The sequence below is a fragment of the Xiphophorus maculatus genome, chromosome 2 (genome assembly GCF_002775205.1).
Source record: "Xiphophorus maculatus strain JP 163 A chromosome 2, X_maculatus-5.0-male, whole genome shotgun sequence".
In the NCBI taxonomy this organism is placed as follows: domain Eukaryota; kingdom Metazoa; phylum Chordata; class Actinopteri; order Cyprinodontiformes; family Poeciliidae; genus Xiphophorus; species Xiphophorus maculatus.
The window spans coordinates 12,943,267-12,959,983 of NC_036444.1; the positions used below are offsets into that span (position 1 = coordinate 12,943,267).

Here is a 16,717-nt window from a genome sequence, read left to right on the forward strand (position 1 = left end):
TACACAACTTTCATTCAGGTAGAGTCACTTTTCTTCCTGGCTGAGTCAAAGCTCAGAGTTCAGTAGTTGTAGCTGAAAACACTAAAAATAACTCCTTAGAGAATAACTTGGAACTGGATGGAAAAGGAGCATAAAAACCCTGAAGAAAAACTTTGAAACTCAGAAATACGCAGTGGAAATATTGATGAAGATTAAGAAAGTCTAAACTCATGAGGTCAAACTAATTGTTTTCCATACTTGTTGGTCTTATTGTATCATGTCTAAAAATTTCTTCACATCTCATGTATTGTTTATCTGTTTGTCTGTAATCATTTATCATGACAGATGGCATTTTGTAAGAAAATAATTTTTTTTCCATTGTTTAAACTTTGTTATAATTTAAGCAAAATCTTCTGTAACAAAAGAAGCACTCAAGGATGATATTAGGAAAACATGACATCATTATTACTATTATTAACAATTATTTTTGAGTGTTGTAATGCTGGTATTGATTCCCCTTTTCCATCATCATGTTGTGCTCACCACTTTCCCTGAGATTTAGCTTCTTTGTCACTAATAGGATCAGGTGTGAGCATAACAGACAGGGAAAGTCTGTTCAAACGGCCAAATGTTGCTGGCAAGCAGAGCTCAAATGAAATATAACAGCGTACAAAAACCAGCATCAAAGAATCCTTATTTAAGCAGATGTTGATTTAGATTTTGTGATCCCAATTGTTGTGTAGCTGTAGCTTTAAAATAATTTATTTTTGTACCTTTTTGTAGTTTTTCTATTAGACATGTAAAGTCTGAGAAAAAGCACGCATGGAAGCTATACGAACACAGGAAGTGACACAGTAACAAAGCTGCAGTTGGAGGCTTAGTGTGTGGTATTGCAGGTTACGGGTCATTTACCAAGGCTCAATAACAACCTTTTGCAACTCCTGCCACACCTGGCCACACAAAATAACAATTACTGTCCTCTGAGAGCGTGTACTGAATCCCTCCTTTCGCCCTACGATGGCTTCAGCAAGAAACACCGCGTCCCTGCTCTGCTATCTTGCTCATGACAGATGTATTTATGTAATAGTTTTGATAGGTATTGATCTGCACCGCGGAGCCAGTTAAGAAACGGAGAAAAATGAGATTTCAAAATCAACATGGCTGCATGGGGAGTTTTGTGAAGATGATGAGTGACAGAGAGAAGAAAAAAAAAAACATTGTGAGGCGAACAGAACATGTGAGTTGCAGCGATGGGTGAAGTGATTGTACAAAGTTTAGAATCATACATAAACACACCCGATTTGAAGCCGTATGTAAGCCGCTCCTCTTTGCTCCACTTTTGTATGTGTGTGTTTGGACTGGGATGATTGCGTGTGGGGGTGTGTGGGTGGGTGTGTGTGTGTGTGTGACCTTGGCCTGGCCTGGTGGTAAAGTGTGGCGTCAAGAGAGTCAGTGTGTGAGCAGTCAAGCGTTTCCCCTCAGATTAGCGGGCTTTATTACTGCCACCAACCACTGGTCTGACAAATCCTCTTATTTCATTTTACCTTCTTCTACCTCTACCTCTGCTGTGTTCTTTCTTCTTCTTTTATTTCCCAAAAATCTCCCTTCCCCTCTACTCTCGCAGCTCCCCAGCAGCTTTGCATACTTCATTTTGCATTTACAATGTAACAGCCCCTGTTTCTATTTGCTTGCACTTTTCTCTCCTCCTCATTGTCTTTTTCATCTGCACAGCTTTGCTGTTACCCACACAGTTCTTTTTCCACTGTTTCTCCACTCAGCCTATTGCTCCACTCCGCCCTCGCTCCCTCCTGCCTCTCTATGGTGTGATGAATCTGTAGACAGGGGCTAATAATTGTACTTCAGCCCAAGTGCTCATTTTTCTTTGTGTTTGAAAGCTGTGACAGGCAGGGGCTCTTTCCCCCCTTCTCTGCCTCCCCCAGTCCTTCTCTTCACCCCTTTCTCTTACCTTTTCTTTCTATCCTCACACAATAGGTGAGTAAAATAACTCAGGGTTTACAAGGTCACGCTGTCTTGTAGTGAGGACGCACTGGGGATTTGGAGCTGGAAGTATTTCCTCAAAGGCACTGTGTTGGGACTTCAATAAAGAAAAAAACAGAAAGTTATAGATTGCACAAGCAGATCTACAGGGGAAAATAAGTGCATTTGATTGGAAATCAGTGCATGCCAGGAATCTGGATTCAAATACTGCTTCTAAAGCCACTTATAAATGACCAAATGAGAGACTGAGGCAAGGTGGGGAATAAAAACATCCACTTTACCACACATCACTTTTGTGATTTCTTGTTTAAGAAGTGAGTGAATTCGTAAATTTGCTAGATTTTCAGAAAAAGGAGAAATAGTACATATTTAGCATAATATATATGCAGAACACCCAATTTTGGTAAATATGTAAAAGAAAAATGTTAAAATAATATTTTATTATTCCATAATTTCACATTAAGAAATATGAAAAATCCAACTTTTAATTCCCAGATGAAATTATAGCTAAAACCAAAGTCAAATATGTGAACACTGATGTTTGCCAACCTACTATGTTGTGGGGATTTCGTTTTCTCTGATATGCATTTTCACGCATTTCTTGCTAATAGTTACAGTAAGTCAACATAGGTGTGTGTGTGCTGAACAGAAATCTTTCATTTTAATTTCACTGTCTTTTACAAAAAGAGTCAACGAGAGGAAGTAGATGATCCTGTGACTAGAAAACCTACATAACAAACACAGGCAATGATGGTTATGGAGACTCGTCCACTTCTTGCTGCAGATTTTACATGTCTCTTAAAAACCAAATATTGATCAATAAGATCAACTAATAGAAATTTAAAAGAAGCTCCACTTTCATTTATTTTAAAGAGACTGCTGAGGGTAAGAGAAACGGTTGAACTGGTGATATTCTTAAAAATAAATTTATATGCCGACCCAGAAGGAACATACTCAAATTAAAAGCTGGACTTTTCAGTGTCAGATTATGTTATAAAAATAAAATTAAATATTTCTTTTAAGGTTTTTCGAGTGTTTTTGCCAAGGGAGAAAACAAATGGTAAAAAAAATAAACTTTCTGTTTTCTTGCATTTAAGTAATCAAAAAACAAAAATCTGCAATACAGATAACTTTTTTCCATTATTATTAAACTGTGCTAATCAATTCCAAAGTAGTTCCAGGGAGATGCTTGAATTACATTATAGTCTTGCACTCCAAATAAAAAAAAAACAATCTGCAAGCAAAGCACATAGTTAGATATTGAAAGAAAACAATATATCCATTGACTCACATCCAGTGATACTTTATGAAAATTGATCAACAATTTCAATCCTGGAGCCATCTTCAGAAGGACAAGATGAAAAGACAGCGCAAGGGAGGTGGGAGAGCAGAGAGTAAGACTTTTATTGCCTACCGTAGTAAGATGGTAAAGTTCCTCCTGGCAGATATTTATTGGGTTAGTTGAGTCCGGAGAGAGCTTTAACATTGATTGTGATCATTAAATATATCCGCTTGAAATGGCAACATGGCATTCCTTCAGTCAATTTAGCCAATAGGAGCAGAACAAAGGCATAATCAAATCAATCCTCTCATAATTATTCTCTGAAAGGTGGAATTAATCACAAGAAGAAATAAAAACAATAATGGAAAATGAAATGGTGTGTCGTAAACAATTACTGCCTAAATTGAAAAAAACCCAGTGAAGGGGAAAAAAAAATCAGCTGTAAATCCAACAAATTAAAATAACATTTCAGAGTATATTGGTTATTTGGTTTACACTGACTTTCAGTTATTATACTGTTGAGCAGGCTGTGTTATTACGGGAGAGAGCGATACAGGGACAGGGGAAATGAAGAGGTAGAAACTAGGAAATGATGTGGTGTGGAGGGGGGAGAGGGCGAGTTGAGTCTGGGGTCAAAGGATCAAGGTGCACCTCTCATGAAAGCCATGATTCTCTCTTCTTCCTGCTTGCAGAGAGGAAGTGTAGCATATCGATTAGCTATCAGATGATTCCGATACGGTCTGATCGATAGGATGAAAGCCAGGCAGGACCCTCCCTATCCACTCAGGGACCCACCCAGAGATCTGCGGTCGCTGCACTGCAGACCACCGCAGACATCAAGCTGTTTGTTCACCATCAGAGAATTCTCCTTTTGTCTCCTGTCCAGTTAAAAGCTTCCTGAAATAAATTTCTCTTAAATGAGCCAATAAATTATTCAGGCAGTAGTCACACACAGACATGGTAAATAGAGAGCACATGGCAAATTCTTCATTTATGTTGCCTTGTGAAAGTATTCATATCCCTTGAACCTTCACCAAATGTTTCATGTTGTAACCACAAACTTAATTTTATTGTAATTTTATATGGTAGACCATCATTGTATAGTGGAAGAAAAAGGATGAGTTGATTTCCTTTTCTTTTTTTTTGTACACATATGTATTTGTATTTACTCCTCTTTCCTTTGGTATCCGTAGATCAGGGGTCTCAAACTCGCGGCCTGCGGGCCAACTGCGGCCCTCGAGACGATAGTTTGTGGCCCCCGCCTTAATATGAAAGTTTAATGTTAGTGCGGCCCGCGAGTTTGATATAATTGGCACTTTTCAGTGTTGTGTGCAGAGCTGAACGAACTTACCAATCACAGTGGAGTATATTGCTCTTGTGGGCGGGACATCGGCCGGGCCTATTTGCATTTTCTATTTGTCATTATTTGCATGCGGTACATGCGCAATTTCCGCGGCCGCTCCCGCTTCACGTGCTTCAGCATCCAGTCTAGACCCGGAAGTTGCTGATCAGTGTAACGTAATTAAGGTTAGGTGCTGTAACGCTTGGGTTGTGTTTAAGGGAGGAGAGGAGGCGGCAGATTCGTCAGTACGGTCAAAAACTCACAACCACACTGGTACTGGGAATTCCACAGTGTTGTCCTTTAATAAATACGCTCTTCACCAACCTTACAAAGCCTGGATGAAAGGCTGCTATATTATCAGACATGAAAATTGAGCAGCGTCCAAACAACCCGTAACATTACTAAAAAGTTAGGGAGCTAACATGTCCGTCTAGCACGTTTCTCCCACGCTCTCTACAGAGAAGCCGTGGCGCATACTTCTGACATCATTAGCAATACTAGAATATCTTAAAGAGACACTACACAATTATGGCTGTTACAGCGCCTGACTACGGCCAAATATGGTAATAAATAAAATATGGTAATAGGCAATCAGAAAGGTTCGGCTGAGGAGACCGTGTGTGTGAATGCAGCCCAGCCTCACCCAGACTCTACCTCCAGCGGCCCCCGGGTAAATTGAGTTTGAGACCCCTGCCATAGATAATATCTGGGGTAGCCTATGGCCTTCAGTTGTGTTCAATTCAGTGATAGTTTATGGGTTGAATAGAGACCAAACAGAATTATAAAGACCAAGAAACATGCCAGAGAGTTTGAGAAAAAGTTGTGGGGAAGTTTAAAGCAAGATGACATTGTGAAACATTATTTCAAGCTTTGAACATCTCATGGGGCGTTCTTCAATCCATATTCTGGAAATGGAAAAAGTTTGACACAATTGCAAAACTACCAAGTCCGTCCGCCTGAACTGACAGGCCGGGTAAAGCAAGCAATAATTAAATAGGCAACCAAGACACCAACGGTAGCTCTGAAGGTGCCTCTGAGATCTGCAAACAGCACAAGCATTCATCACAATCCACAGATCTGGCCTTAACAGAAGAATGATAAAAGGAAAGCCATTACTGAAATAAAACCACAAGAAGTCTCATTTACTTTGGTCAGATGTAATCAAAATTTTCGCAAGGCCATCAAAGACAAGCATATCTGATCATAATGTCCCCATAGTAGTGGCAGCATCATACTGTGGAGAGGCTTTTCTCCAACAAAAATAGGAAAAAAAAGTTAAAGAATATTAAACATATCGAATGAGAATAGTTTATAGTAGTTCAAATCAAACCATATCCATGTGTTAGAATGACCAAAATCAGAGTCCAGACAACTGAGGATCTGTGGAAAGATTTTACAATTAATGTTCACAGAATGTTTCCATCCAAAATGACTGAGCTTGAACTATTTCCAAAAGGTGCACAAAGATTTCAGCCTCCTCATTTCCAAAGGTGGTGCAAACATACCAGTAGCTGTGATTGCAGCAGAAGGTGATTCCAGGGTGACTGGATGCAAAGTATGCATGACATAATTTCGAGATTATCATTTGAAAATTCAGAGAAGTCATGTTTATTACAAAATATATAAAAACGTTCGAGAAGCATGAATACTTCTGAAGAGATGTACAGTCTTTCTGCCATCGCTGTAAGACTGAGCAATAAAGAATAGGAATAATACGTTTTATCAAACAACAGGCAAAATGTAGGTGAACAACGTGGAGAACTGTCTGCAAGGGGTGAACCATTTTGTAAAATCATCCCCCACAGAGGTTCATGTAGAGGTTCAACAATCTGCAGGGTTAAAATATAAACTTTTATATTTATTTTTAAAATATTCATAAAATGTTAAGAGCCTAATCAGCACCATGGACAGCACTCATACATTTTTTTTGTAGTTTAAAACTACAATAGTGTTTAATGGGACTTCATTCAGTTACGTTTCTCAGAACAGCATCCTGAGCTGTTCTCTAAAATGAAGCTGTCATTTGGAAAAACTTCATCCTTTATTTTTATTTAATTTTCAGGTGCAATCCCAGTCGATTCATAACCAGGAAAACTTAGTGAAATGTTTCTGAGTTAACTCTAGAGTGTGAACGTGTCAGATGCTGCCGTGCTCTGACGTGGGTCCAGTGGTGTGAAAGGACAATGATAAGACACCTGCAGGACACAGCACCGCTGCAGGGCGGTCACTTTTCCTGGAATATTATTTGCTTCAAGTGTAAAAGTATTTTTTTTTAAGGGATTAAAATGCATTTAATCTTTTTATCTAAAAATGACTTAGGTTATTATTATTATTTGTGGTTTTGTTGATCTTTTTACTCACTTATTTCCTTCCAAACAACTGAGGATAATCTACCTTTAATTTTCTTTCTGACACTAACTGCAATGTTTTGTATTCCAAATTACAGTGACACAAATATTTAATCTGGGTCAGTTTATGAAATAATGTCACATACTCTAATTTGTTAAACCTAGTTTATGCTTTTAAAAAATACCATTTTATAAAAGCAGACACAAACCGACTTACTTAAAACGCGCAATTTAACAAACTCGAGAAACACACAGTCATGCGTAAAACTAAAGTAACAGAACTTTGTTCTAAAACTAAATGAAAAACTGGACGATGCTATATGTGCAAGCTGATGTACAAATACATTTATTAATTATGGCAAACTATTTTAAATCTGAGGGATTTTAAAGTAAGAAAATTACCAAATCATGTTAACTTCAGTATTAATTGCTCACCATTCTATTGCTGATTCGAAACTCGTTTTTCTAACTACCACGGTAACAAGGCTAATAACTAGATGGACTCTACCACATGTATCCCTGTGTTTCTCAATAAATTTGTTTCTTGTCCTTATATTTTGATAAAAAGATAATTATCTAATCACTTATGATGCAGGTTAGAAATGTAATACAGCTCTTTTGAAATGATTTTTCAGCTTTAAAGGCCACTGAAAATTTATGTGCGAGGCTGTTTGTATGATTGACTGATCTGTCCTTTCAACACATGGTGTAAAAGCTTCTGTGTTAACACAGACCTTAAATCTAAAGGTTCAATAATGTGATTGTTTGCATCTAATGTGTGCTAGAGTGTATAACAGTGATATATTAAGTTATTCCTCACCTTCCTACACAAATATCACCAACTAACGGCCTACAAATGAATGTACTTTTAGAATTTGGTTTAAAAAACAAGCACATGGATTTGTTGAATGTTTTCCCATGTTTATTTTTTCCCTTTCTTCTTTTAATTTCAGATATTATGACACTGGAATGCTGTTTTATGAACGACCTACGGCACCTGGACTGCCATGAAGCACAATGTCTCAAAAGCGACTCGCCCTACCAGCGGCTTCAGGACAACCCAACCCAAATACAGAGGCTTGACACTAAAGATTACAATTTAAAAACAAAACAACAAACTGAAATCGCAAATTCTCGTCCAACAGCAAGAGGAGACACGGGGAAAACGAAAGCTCCTGGTATTTGTAAATAAGACTCTTACATAGTGGTAAAATATCATTCCATAAATCTCCAAATTGTAATTCAGATTTAGTACAGAAGCTAAACCATAGCAAGAAGAAAATTAGGATGCCCTCTGCAAATCAGGTGGATGTAAATACTGTACAGACAACAAGTAAGGACACTGATAAAGATTAAATTATTGCAGAATAATGTAAATAGTCATAAGAAACATACCTCTAGCGTGTTTATATATTCGTAAGGGTCCTATGCTCTCTACTTTTTATTTCTCAGTTAGACTCTGTATGTCGGCAGAAACATCTGCACCAAATTCTGTCACCAAAATGATACTGATTACAAAGACATTCAATTGGAAGATAATATTTCTTATATAGCGACATCACTCCAATCCGACTCTATGCTTACTAATGAACTTTGTGTGGTTAAAGGGTTACAAGACGACAGCAGATAAAAATAACTATTCTTTATAAGTTCCCTACTTCCTACTGTAAAGTAACAAAAGAAAGTTACACCTGAACTTAAGCTGTAAATGAAACCCCCTCCTTACTGTGTATGTAGCGTGTTTTAGCCCTGTAGTGATGTGACATATCCATGCAGACCTCTGTGGTTTGGCAGTTTTTGTATAGTGCAGTCAGAGTCTTTTATTAAGTTCACCCCCAAGTCAACATCAACAGCTTCCTCTTTGACTTTTTCTTCACACCATCCTGGATCTCAGTCCGTTAGAGGGACTGGATCCCGACTGATCGCTCTGCAACCAGGCGCTCACTCAGCTCCCACAGGCCGGCGGCGCTGCTCAGATCCTGGGCTTGGTTGGACGACTGGCAGCGGAAACAGTTGTTGAAGTACATGCCGCCCAACCCCTCCAGCTCTGGGGCCACAGCGCAGTACACCGTGGTGGCAGCACCTTGTTGCTGTAGAAGTAAAAGGAAGAAAAGAAAAAAAAAGGACACAATAAGTGGCACTGGACGACTTAGTTGGGTTCATCCTGCAGGAGGAGACAAAACATGGAGAACTCATCTACTCGCACACAGACATTCAGAGGTGTCCTGTCCAGAGAAAGGCTGAAAGGTGGACGCAAGCAGCATCCAGACATCTTTTATGAGATAAACGCATACAGGCAGGGAGTCCGGAAGAGGAGACAGCAGGACTGAGTGGCCACAGGAAAAAAAAAATAAAAAGACTTTCACACACAAGCTGTCTCACCCTTCTCTCAGCCCATGAGGACTGCCTCCTATAAACATAACTGTACATATATCTGTGTACATATATTTATTTGTTTATTTACTTCTCTACCTGGCATGTACAGGACTTCTGTGTGAAAATTCCAGATGCACAGACACGGTGGGAAAGGGTAAAAGCATCTCCAGTCTGGACGGGAATTGCCACTGAAAACGCAGCTTTTATGTAAATAATACAAAAATAGGTTTCAGTGGAAATTAAGATGTATATTTTCACACTATGTGTACAGAGGGTGAGCCAGGCTTTTAAAGTTAAATATAAGCGTTGGAAATTATGCAAGAATAATTCTGTATCTTAGTTATAAGTCAGTTACTTATAGAAAAAAAAGAGCATTTTTTTCCTGTAAGGACACACACACGCATACACACCAGAAAGCTTCCTCACTAATTTTCTCTAAGTACATTTATTTATGAGCATCATAAAGTCTTAAACTCAGAAACTCACAGAGTTTTATGTTGTTTCTGAAAACTGAAAGGGTGTATGGGCGCAACCTGCTAAGTTTTCTAACACACCATGTCCTTTCAGGCGGTAATTAGCGGGGATATTCTTAGAGGTGGTGGTGGGGGGAGAGATTTCTGTGACATTTGAAAATGAAAGTTGAATAAACACGTCAGAGAGAATTACACACATAACCCGACTGCTCAAAGAGGAATCTTTCATGTTGCAGCTCCGGCTAAAAGCTGCTGTGACAGCTTCCCTGCGAAACACCCGAGGCTGGAGACGACTTCTGTACGACCACATGAAATGGCTTGCCCACTTTATCTCCCGATGAGAGTGATGAGAGTTTTAGCACAGAGCACTGGCACGCACCGAGACGAGCCCATATGCGCAATAGTCAAACACACAGATATATACACGCATGCATAATGGAGACGCGTTACATGCCAACTGTTTGAACAGCTTCATAAAGCAGCTGTGAGGCTAATACACATGAAGTGAAAATATTCTGTTTTTAAAAATAAATATGTGCAAAATGCATATGCAATAAACAAAACAGGAAGAGGATTTTTAAAAAAAACTTATTTAATCAATAGAACCAAACTAGCTCACAGACAACCCCCTCCTGTAAGTTGTGTGTTCAGATCCACAAGGATGCGACCCCGCAACGTTGCAGCAGCAGCAGCAGACCGAGCGTGTTTGAAGCGGTGTGTGATGAGCGAGCTGGTAAACAGCAGATGAAACGGCTGCATCTCTCTGTGGGCCGCTGTCTGTCTCACCTGCCAGCCAGGCGATAACTTCGTCCACGTCACATGTCACCATATCAAAGCCGCTTAAATGCCAAGCAATGTCTCTGAGTTACAGGTTCACAAGCGCTCAGTCTAACTCATCTCCCTCACCGAGGGCATCTGATTTAGCTCGTCTGAGAAGCAAAACTGCTTTCAAACTCGATAGAGGAGTTCGGCGCTGCAGGGCTTTGAGTTGCCGACGCACCTTGAACTTGGTTGGCTTTCTGAGCGCTTAATTACCAAACACTGCTACAGCAACAATTTCAAATGAAACTTCTAGAATCTGGATTTTACATTCTTTGGAAAGCAAACCCAGAGTGCAGCAGTGCAGTTCATGCCAGATAAACTATTACATAGACTGCTTATACAATCTTCTTGGTGTTTAGCTCAGCCCCACACCACTTGATCTCGTGACCTCTGTAAGAGATAAGGCTGATGAGATTAGGCATTAACATGCTTAGCCACCCACCACAGCCATTTATCATTGTGTATGTGCATTTGCAGATAGGATAGGTAAGGTGTGTGTGAGGTAGAAGTACGGGCAGCATGAACAAAAATCTTTTACACTTCTTTTTGCACAGAAATGCATTTCTATGTGCATTTATGGCACAAGCGAGTAACTGCTCATGAATGAAAAGAGAAGTAAGACATGAAGAAATCAAAGCAGAAGGTAAAGAGTAGCCATTTCCAACCCATCTCTAAGTGTAGATGAGGTCTGTAAATTTAGCTGTCTGCAAACTTTCGGTGTGTCTTTATCTTCTTCAGCTAAATGTTAATCATTACCTTGTGTACAGTACTTTTCTGAGAAACATCTTTGGTGTTTTGCTCTTTTCCAACTAGAGCTGTGAACTTGAACTCGAGATCAATTCAGGGAAGGTTTAAAGCTGAACAAATGAGAGATTTAAGATTTGTGTAGAATAGCGAGAAAAAAAAGTTCCTCGATGAAAAGATCATTTTCTGAACAAGCAGCCTGCTGACAGTTAACAACCTACAACATTTTACTCTGGTCACCCCGAATAATGTCTTCAACAGATAAGAACAAAGCTTTAATTGCAGCTTTGTTACAGCAACTTGTAAAAGTATCCACATCTCTTGAACCTTTTTCATATTTGTCATGTTATAATAACCTTAAACTTTAATGCGTTTTTCTTTGATAGATTAACACAAAGTTGCATGGAGAGAATGTGTGAATATGAGTTAGGTCTGCCAAAAATCCACAAATTGGACCTTTACTGGTCATTTCTGACACATGAATATGCTTTGATCTGAACCAATCTATTGTAGCTCTGGGTTTATGATTTGGGGTTCCTGCCTCCTTGCTGAAGAAAAGCATTACATTCACTTTCCCATGTTTCACTATGAGGATCATGTCGTCAGGATGACGCCCCAGATGCAAATTTAGTTTTACCACATCAGTAACTTCTGACAGCAATTGCTTGGATTACATTTTATTTATGGACATCCAAGTAAAGTGGGCTAAAACCAGTGCATATAACTCCATCAGATTTTCAGATTTGCAATTTTTAAAATGTTGAAAGTCAGTAATGTGACAAAATGTGAAAAACATTCACAATGTGAAAAGGTATGTGTCTTTTGCAAAGCACTGAAAGAAATTAAGTTAAATATGCTGAATAAAATAAAGTTTGAACATCTGGAACATTATAATGACCCTAACAGTTCAGAGTCTTGAGTATGCCATCAGACGCAAAGATTAATAATCTAAGGACAGAAGACAAAGTGACAGAAAATGTGCGCTGAAATGAATCCAAAAACTTAACAATATGCAAAAGCAGAAGATAGATTACAGCAAGACAGCAAACCAAAAGAGTAGGATAGAAAAAGACCTGACAGCAGGTTCTGTGTAAACTACTTCTGTGAATATCTGCTTTTTGTGGATAATAAACGCTGTTACTAAGGAAATATACCCTGCAGTAACAGTGTTTTTCTGGTGAGCAGTACAAGCCTGCATTACCGTTGAATTCAGCACTATAGCTCTGGAAAAGCTCTGGGACCAGATCCAAGTCTTCCAATCAAAATATTGACCCAATATCCAAGAACCTCATGTCATGGACTGGCAATAGAAATGTCCCAATAAAGCGTTGAGCAATAACTAGAAGTTATACTGAGTGTATTCGCAAAGCAAAAAGGTGCACGGGTAAGATGCTTTGTCGTTAAATAATCAGTATTCTTACATTTGCCGTGTTTCGTTTTGTCTCTTCGTCATCAGAGTTGTACTCAGCTGTACAAGCTTTCTCTGACCCTATGCATGTGACCCCTTTGACCCTTCACATTTGTAGTTACAGCATCAACCTCTCCCTCCGACCTGAGTGTAAATAAGCCATCTCTGTAGAGCAGTCTGGTTTCGGCCTGTACATACAAACTTGTAAATACCAAAGTCTATGCATGCGTAAAACCTTGCAGTTCTTTCAGGTACTTTTATAATCCCTAAATCCTCACATAGCATGCGCTGAAAGAAAAGTAAAAACAAAAAAAGTAGAAAAAAGGTAAAAGAGTTAAATAAAAAAGGTAAAAAAATAAATAAATAAATGAGTTGATATTATTGTCAGGCAATATCCTCTCTTGGACAGTGTGTGTAGAGTCTTCCTGTTTTCTTACTCCTGTGGGTGGTTCTCTTCCATTGCCTGTCCTGTGTTTCTGCTCACCATCTGTGTCAGTTGTTGTCAAGTTGGCATTTGTCCAGTGGCGAGGGTTGAGGCAGAGGACAGAGAGAGAGAGCGAGAGACACAAGATAGGGGCGGCTTTTAACAGCTGACCCCTGTGATGGCACTCCAGTTCAGCGGCAGCACTAAAGCTGGCAGAGCGATCCATGCCTACAACGCAGTTTTGGAAGCTGCTTCATGGCACCAACTGCAGATCATTACAGCAAACGTCCATGCTTGCCATGTCAACGCCCTTTGCATATGCAGTAGGGATTTTTTTTCATTATGAAAACTTATTTTGATCTTGGCAAGCTTACAGAAACAATAATCAAGTGCTGTTTTCTTACTTTTGTTCAAAATCTGAATAAAAGTGTCGTGAAAATGACATGTTTTTTCTCCTCGTCAACAGAAAGCAAATTCTAAAGTTGGTGAAATAAGTTACTTTTTAAAATTAGGTGTAATATGGATGCAGTATGTGTTAGTTAAAGCGATTCCTGGTTTTCAGCCTCAGTGGAGGGATTAGGAGGAGTGCAGTTTTTCAGTTTTTGGTTCAGCCCTCTGCCCGGCCTCGTGGAGTAGCTACCCTCTAAGTGGGACTCTGATCTGATTGTGATTCTGTTTCAGGAATGTTTTTTTTTTTTTTTCTCTTTCCCAACCTGTGATGTTTAAGATATATGGAAGTGTCTGATTTTTAATCTGTGCTAAAGATATTTTACATTTAATAAATAATCACTGAAAGCAAACCTAAGTGCATATCCTTGTTTGCCTCAGCCATGGGAAGCCCTCTGCAAGCTGACGGCTCAGCTGAGCGTGCCTGGCCTTGCTGTGGTAGGAATCCTGGGTAATGCGGTCCCCTCTCAGATAAACAAGCTGTCCATCCATTCAGCTTGCCCACTCAACCAAGATGAAAAGAGATTAGCACTCACAACACCTCCACACACACTTTAGAAAGCACCCTGACACTCGGCAGTGAATCTGAGGTGGCCTCGGTGACCCCGACTGTGGTACACCAAAGATCAGATTAGGATAGCATGTTAGCACTTCTGGTCAGTGTGACTCAGAATGTTTCATTTTTTGTGTCCATGCTTCAAAAAAGTTTATAATGAAATTCAAAATATTTAGAATTTGCTTCACAAAAGCCAGACACTTTTGCAATCATTGAATATGATCGAAATCAACATTTCTTTAAGCTTTCTGAGGACAACACTTGTGCAGGTGGAAAATTTCAGGAGGCATGTTTTTTAGGGAATTAATCTGGCAATGTCTTCATAAAACCTGAAGGGTGCATCACCTACCCTACAAAAAATAATCAGGAACACAGTAAAGGGACAGACAGTAAAGGACCCAGCATGGTCGGACCAAAGTTGAACCGTCAACGTGTGGTCTTGTGGTTTTTCAATGTCCGTTTTTGCACAAACTTTTCACGGTGCTCAAGACACACAGAGCCGAGCTCCTCCTCCCGCTGCAGTGCACGTCATTGTGTTTTACTACATGTGCTAGAAAAGTTTGCCAGGGGGCTTGTGACAAGAAGAAGCCGACGACATGAAGCTGAGAACAAAACAACGTGATTTTTGTCACATAGCTACAACAATGAGAACTGATTTTGACAGTTTGGCTTGACCATTCGGGGCCCTTCAGAATACACCCACAGACACAATCTGAAGACAACTAAAGGGATTGAGTTGGAATTGGGACTAAACAGCTGTGCAGCCTTAAGAAAACCACTGATTAGTGAGACTAATCAGGAACAAATGCTTTAACTTCCCAGAGAGCAGACAGATAGGACTCCTTAGCAATGGAAGGAGGTCGTTTGGTCAGATGAGTCCAGAGTGGTGGGGAAGAGCAGAGAGCAATGCTCCCATCATGTCTACATGCAGAAATACATTTTTGACTTTGCTAGAGGCAATTCAACAAAATATTAGTATTACTTTTCTTTTGGTCCATAAGGGAGCGCCTTAGTCCCTTTATTTACCTCAGCCAGCCCCAGGAATGGCTTGGTCAAAAGCTCAAAGCCTCTTCATCACAGGTCTCCCCAGTGATTAGTCTACTCTGGTCATCGGTATGGACTAAACTATATTTCGTCTGTCCATTAGCCCACAGGCGGACGGCTAATACTCACCTAAAGGCAGCACGCTCCCCTGAGGAGCATTAAGGGCAGTATAGAAGGACCGGCCTCCTCCCACCCGCATGGTTCTCAGACCTTTACTTCATCATAAGGTTCAATCTCTCTGTCTGCTTGCCTTGCCCTTCTGCTTTTTAGCTCGGCTCCTTCTTTTCCATCAACTATCTCCAGATCCTTATTCGCCTGCAGCCCCATCTCCCCTGGCCCATAACTTACATGACCGGGCATACCGTGTTTCTGTAACAGAGGTCTCAGGGGTAAACGATTACAGTATGACATCTTTGAGGTAAATGGATCCCTTTCCCTGGTGTCCCAGATCACAGATGAGCCTTGTTGCCAGTCTTCATTTCTAGGCAAGCGGAGTGATGTAGTAGAGGATGAGAAAGAGAGAGGAAGGAGCAGAGGGGGAAACTCTGCAGGAGTGACAGGAACACAACACAAAGCACCCCCCACCACCACCTGCCAAAGCACGATTACTCTCCCTTTCTCTCTGCGGCCCTCTACTTACCCAGTTTGCACCTGATAAGATCAACATAGTGTCAGTCATCAACAGCCTCCTGCCACACGGTGATTGTTCATCTGTTACATGGGTGTGGAAATGTGTGGAAATGTGCAGCCCAGTGCGACATTGCTGTATACATTTAATGCACCCCCCCTCCCCACTTCCACCACCACCACCACCCCCACCATCGTGTTTAAGGAAACAATAGAAGAGGAAGTGAGAAATGAAGTGGAGGGAATGCAAAGGACAAGAGGAGGAGGGGAACATTAAGGAGACAGAAGGGACAAAGAGAAGGAGCAGAAAAGCAGGCAGGAGAGAAGGTAAGGGCGACAGGACACGGGGCATCCAAGGGGAAAATGATGGGGAATCAGAAGGACTTGCGCAACGACTGTGAAACTATCTCATTTTTATCCTGAGAGGACTTCCAAAGGGATACGCACAACCTAATTATTTTCCCCTAATAAAAGCAACATATGCTAAGACAATAAAAGGCCTTATTGGACACCTATTCATTAAAAAAGGAACAGTAAAAAGTGTGGGACTCTGGCGCAGGGATTAGCTTTTAAAGGGGCTTTTTTTTCTGCCTGGAAATGGCCTTAGTCCTCCTTTAGGATTTCCATATGGGTGCGTAGCCCACCATAAAAGATTTGAATTATACATGAAGAGGACTGGCTGCTTTATTGGCTGTGATCTGCCTTTTTGCTCTCACCTAATTGCATCAGTGCAACACACCTGTATATGAATGCTACCAGGCATGTAGTTTAAGGTCAGGGATTTTTCAGTTGTAAAGTACATATAGCTAATGACAAGCATTCAGCAGCACCAAGATAACCTATAAAT

General features: G+C 40.2%; 2 protein-coding genes across 2 annotated transcripts in view; one reads left to right on the top strand and one right to left on the bottom strand.

The window, feature by feature from the left end:
- LOC102219741 (transcription factor Maf) overlaps positions 1 to 7,986 on the top strand; it is a 50,534-nt gene extending 42,548 nt beyond the window's left edge. Inside the window, exon 3 of the mRNA XM_005802029.3 lies at positions 7,903 to 7,986. The gene's annotated coding sequence lies outside the window, so the exon portion shown is untranslated. The remainder of the gene's footprint in view (positions 1 to 7,902) is intronic.
- The window catches only part of wwox (WW domain containing oxidoreductase), a 156,059-nt gene continuing 147,198 nt past the window's right edge, over positions 7,857 to 16,717 (bottom strand). The window contains exon 9 of the mRNA XM_023352056.1: positions 7,857 to 9,039. Within this exon, the coding sequence (XP_023207824.1) occupies positions 8,848 to 9,039 (192 nt within the window). The 3' untranslated portion in view covers positions 7,857 to 8,847. The remainder of the gene's footprint in view (positions 9,040 to 16,717) is intronic.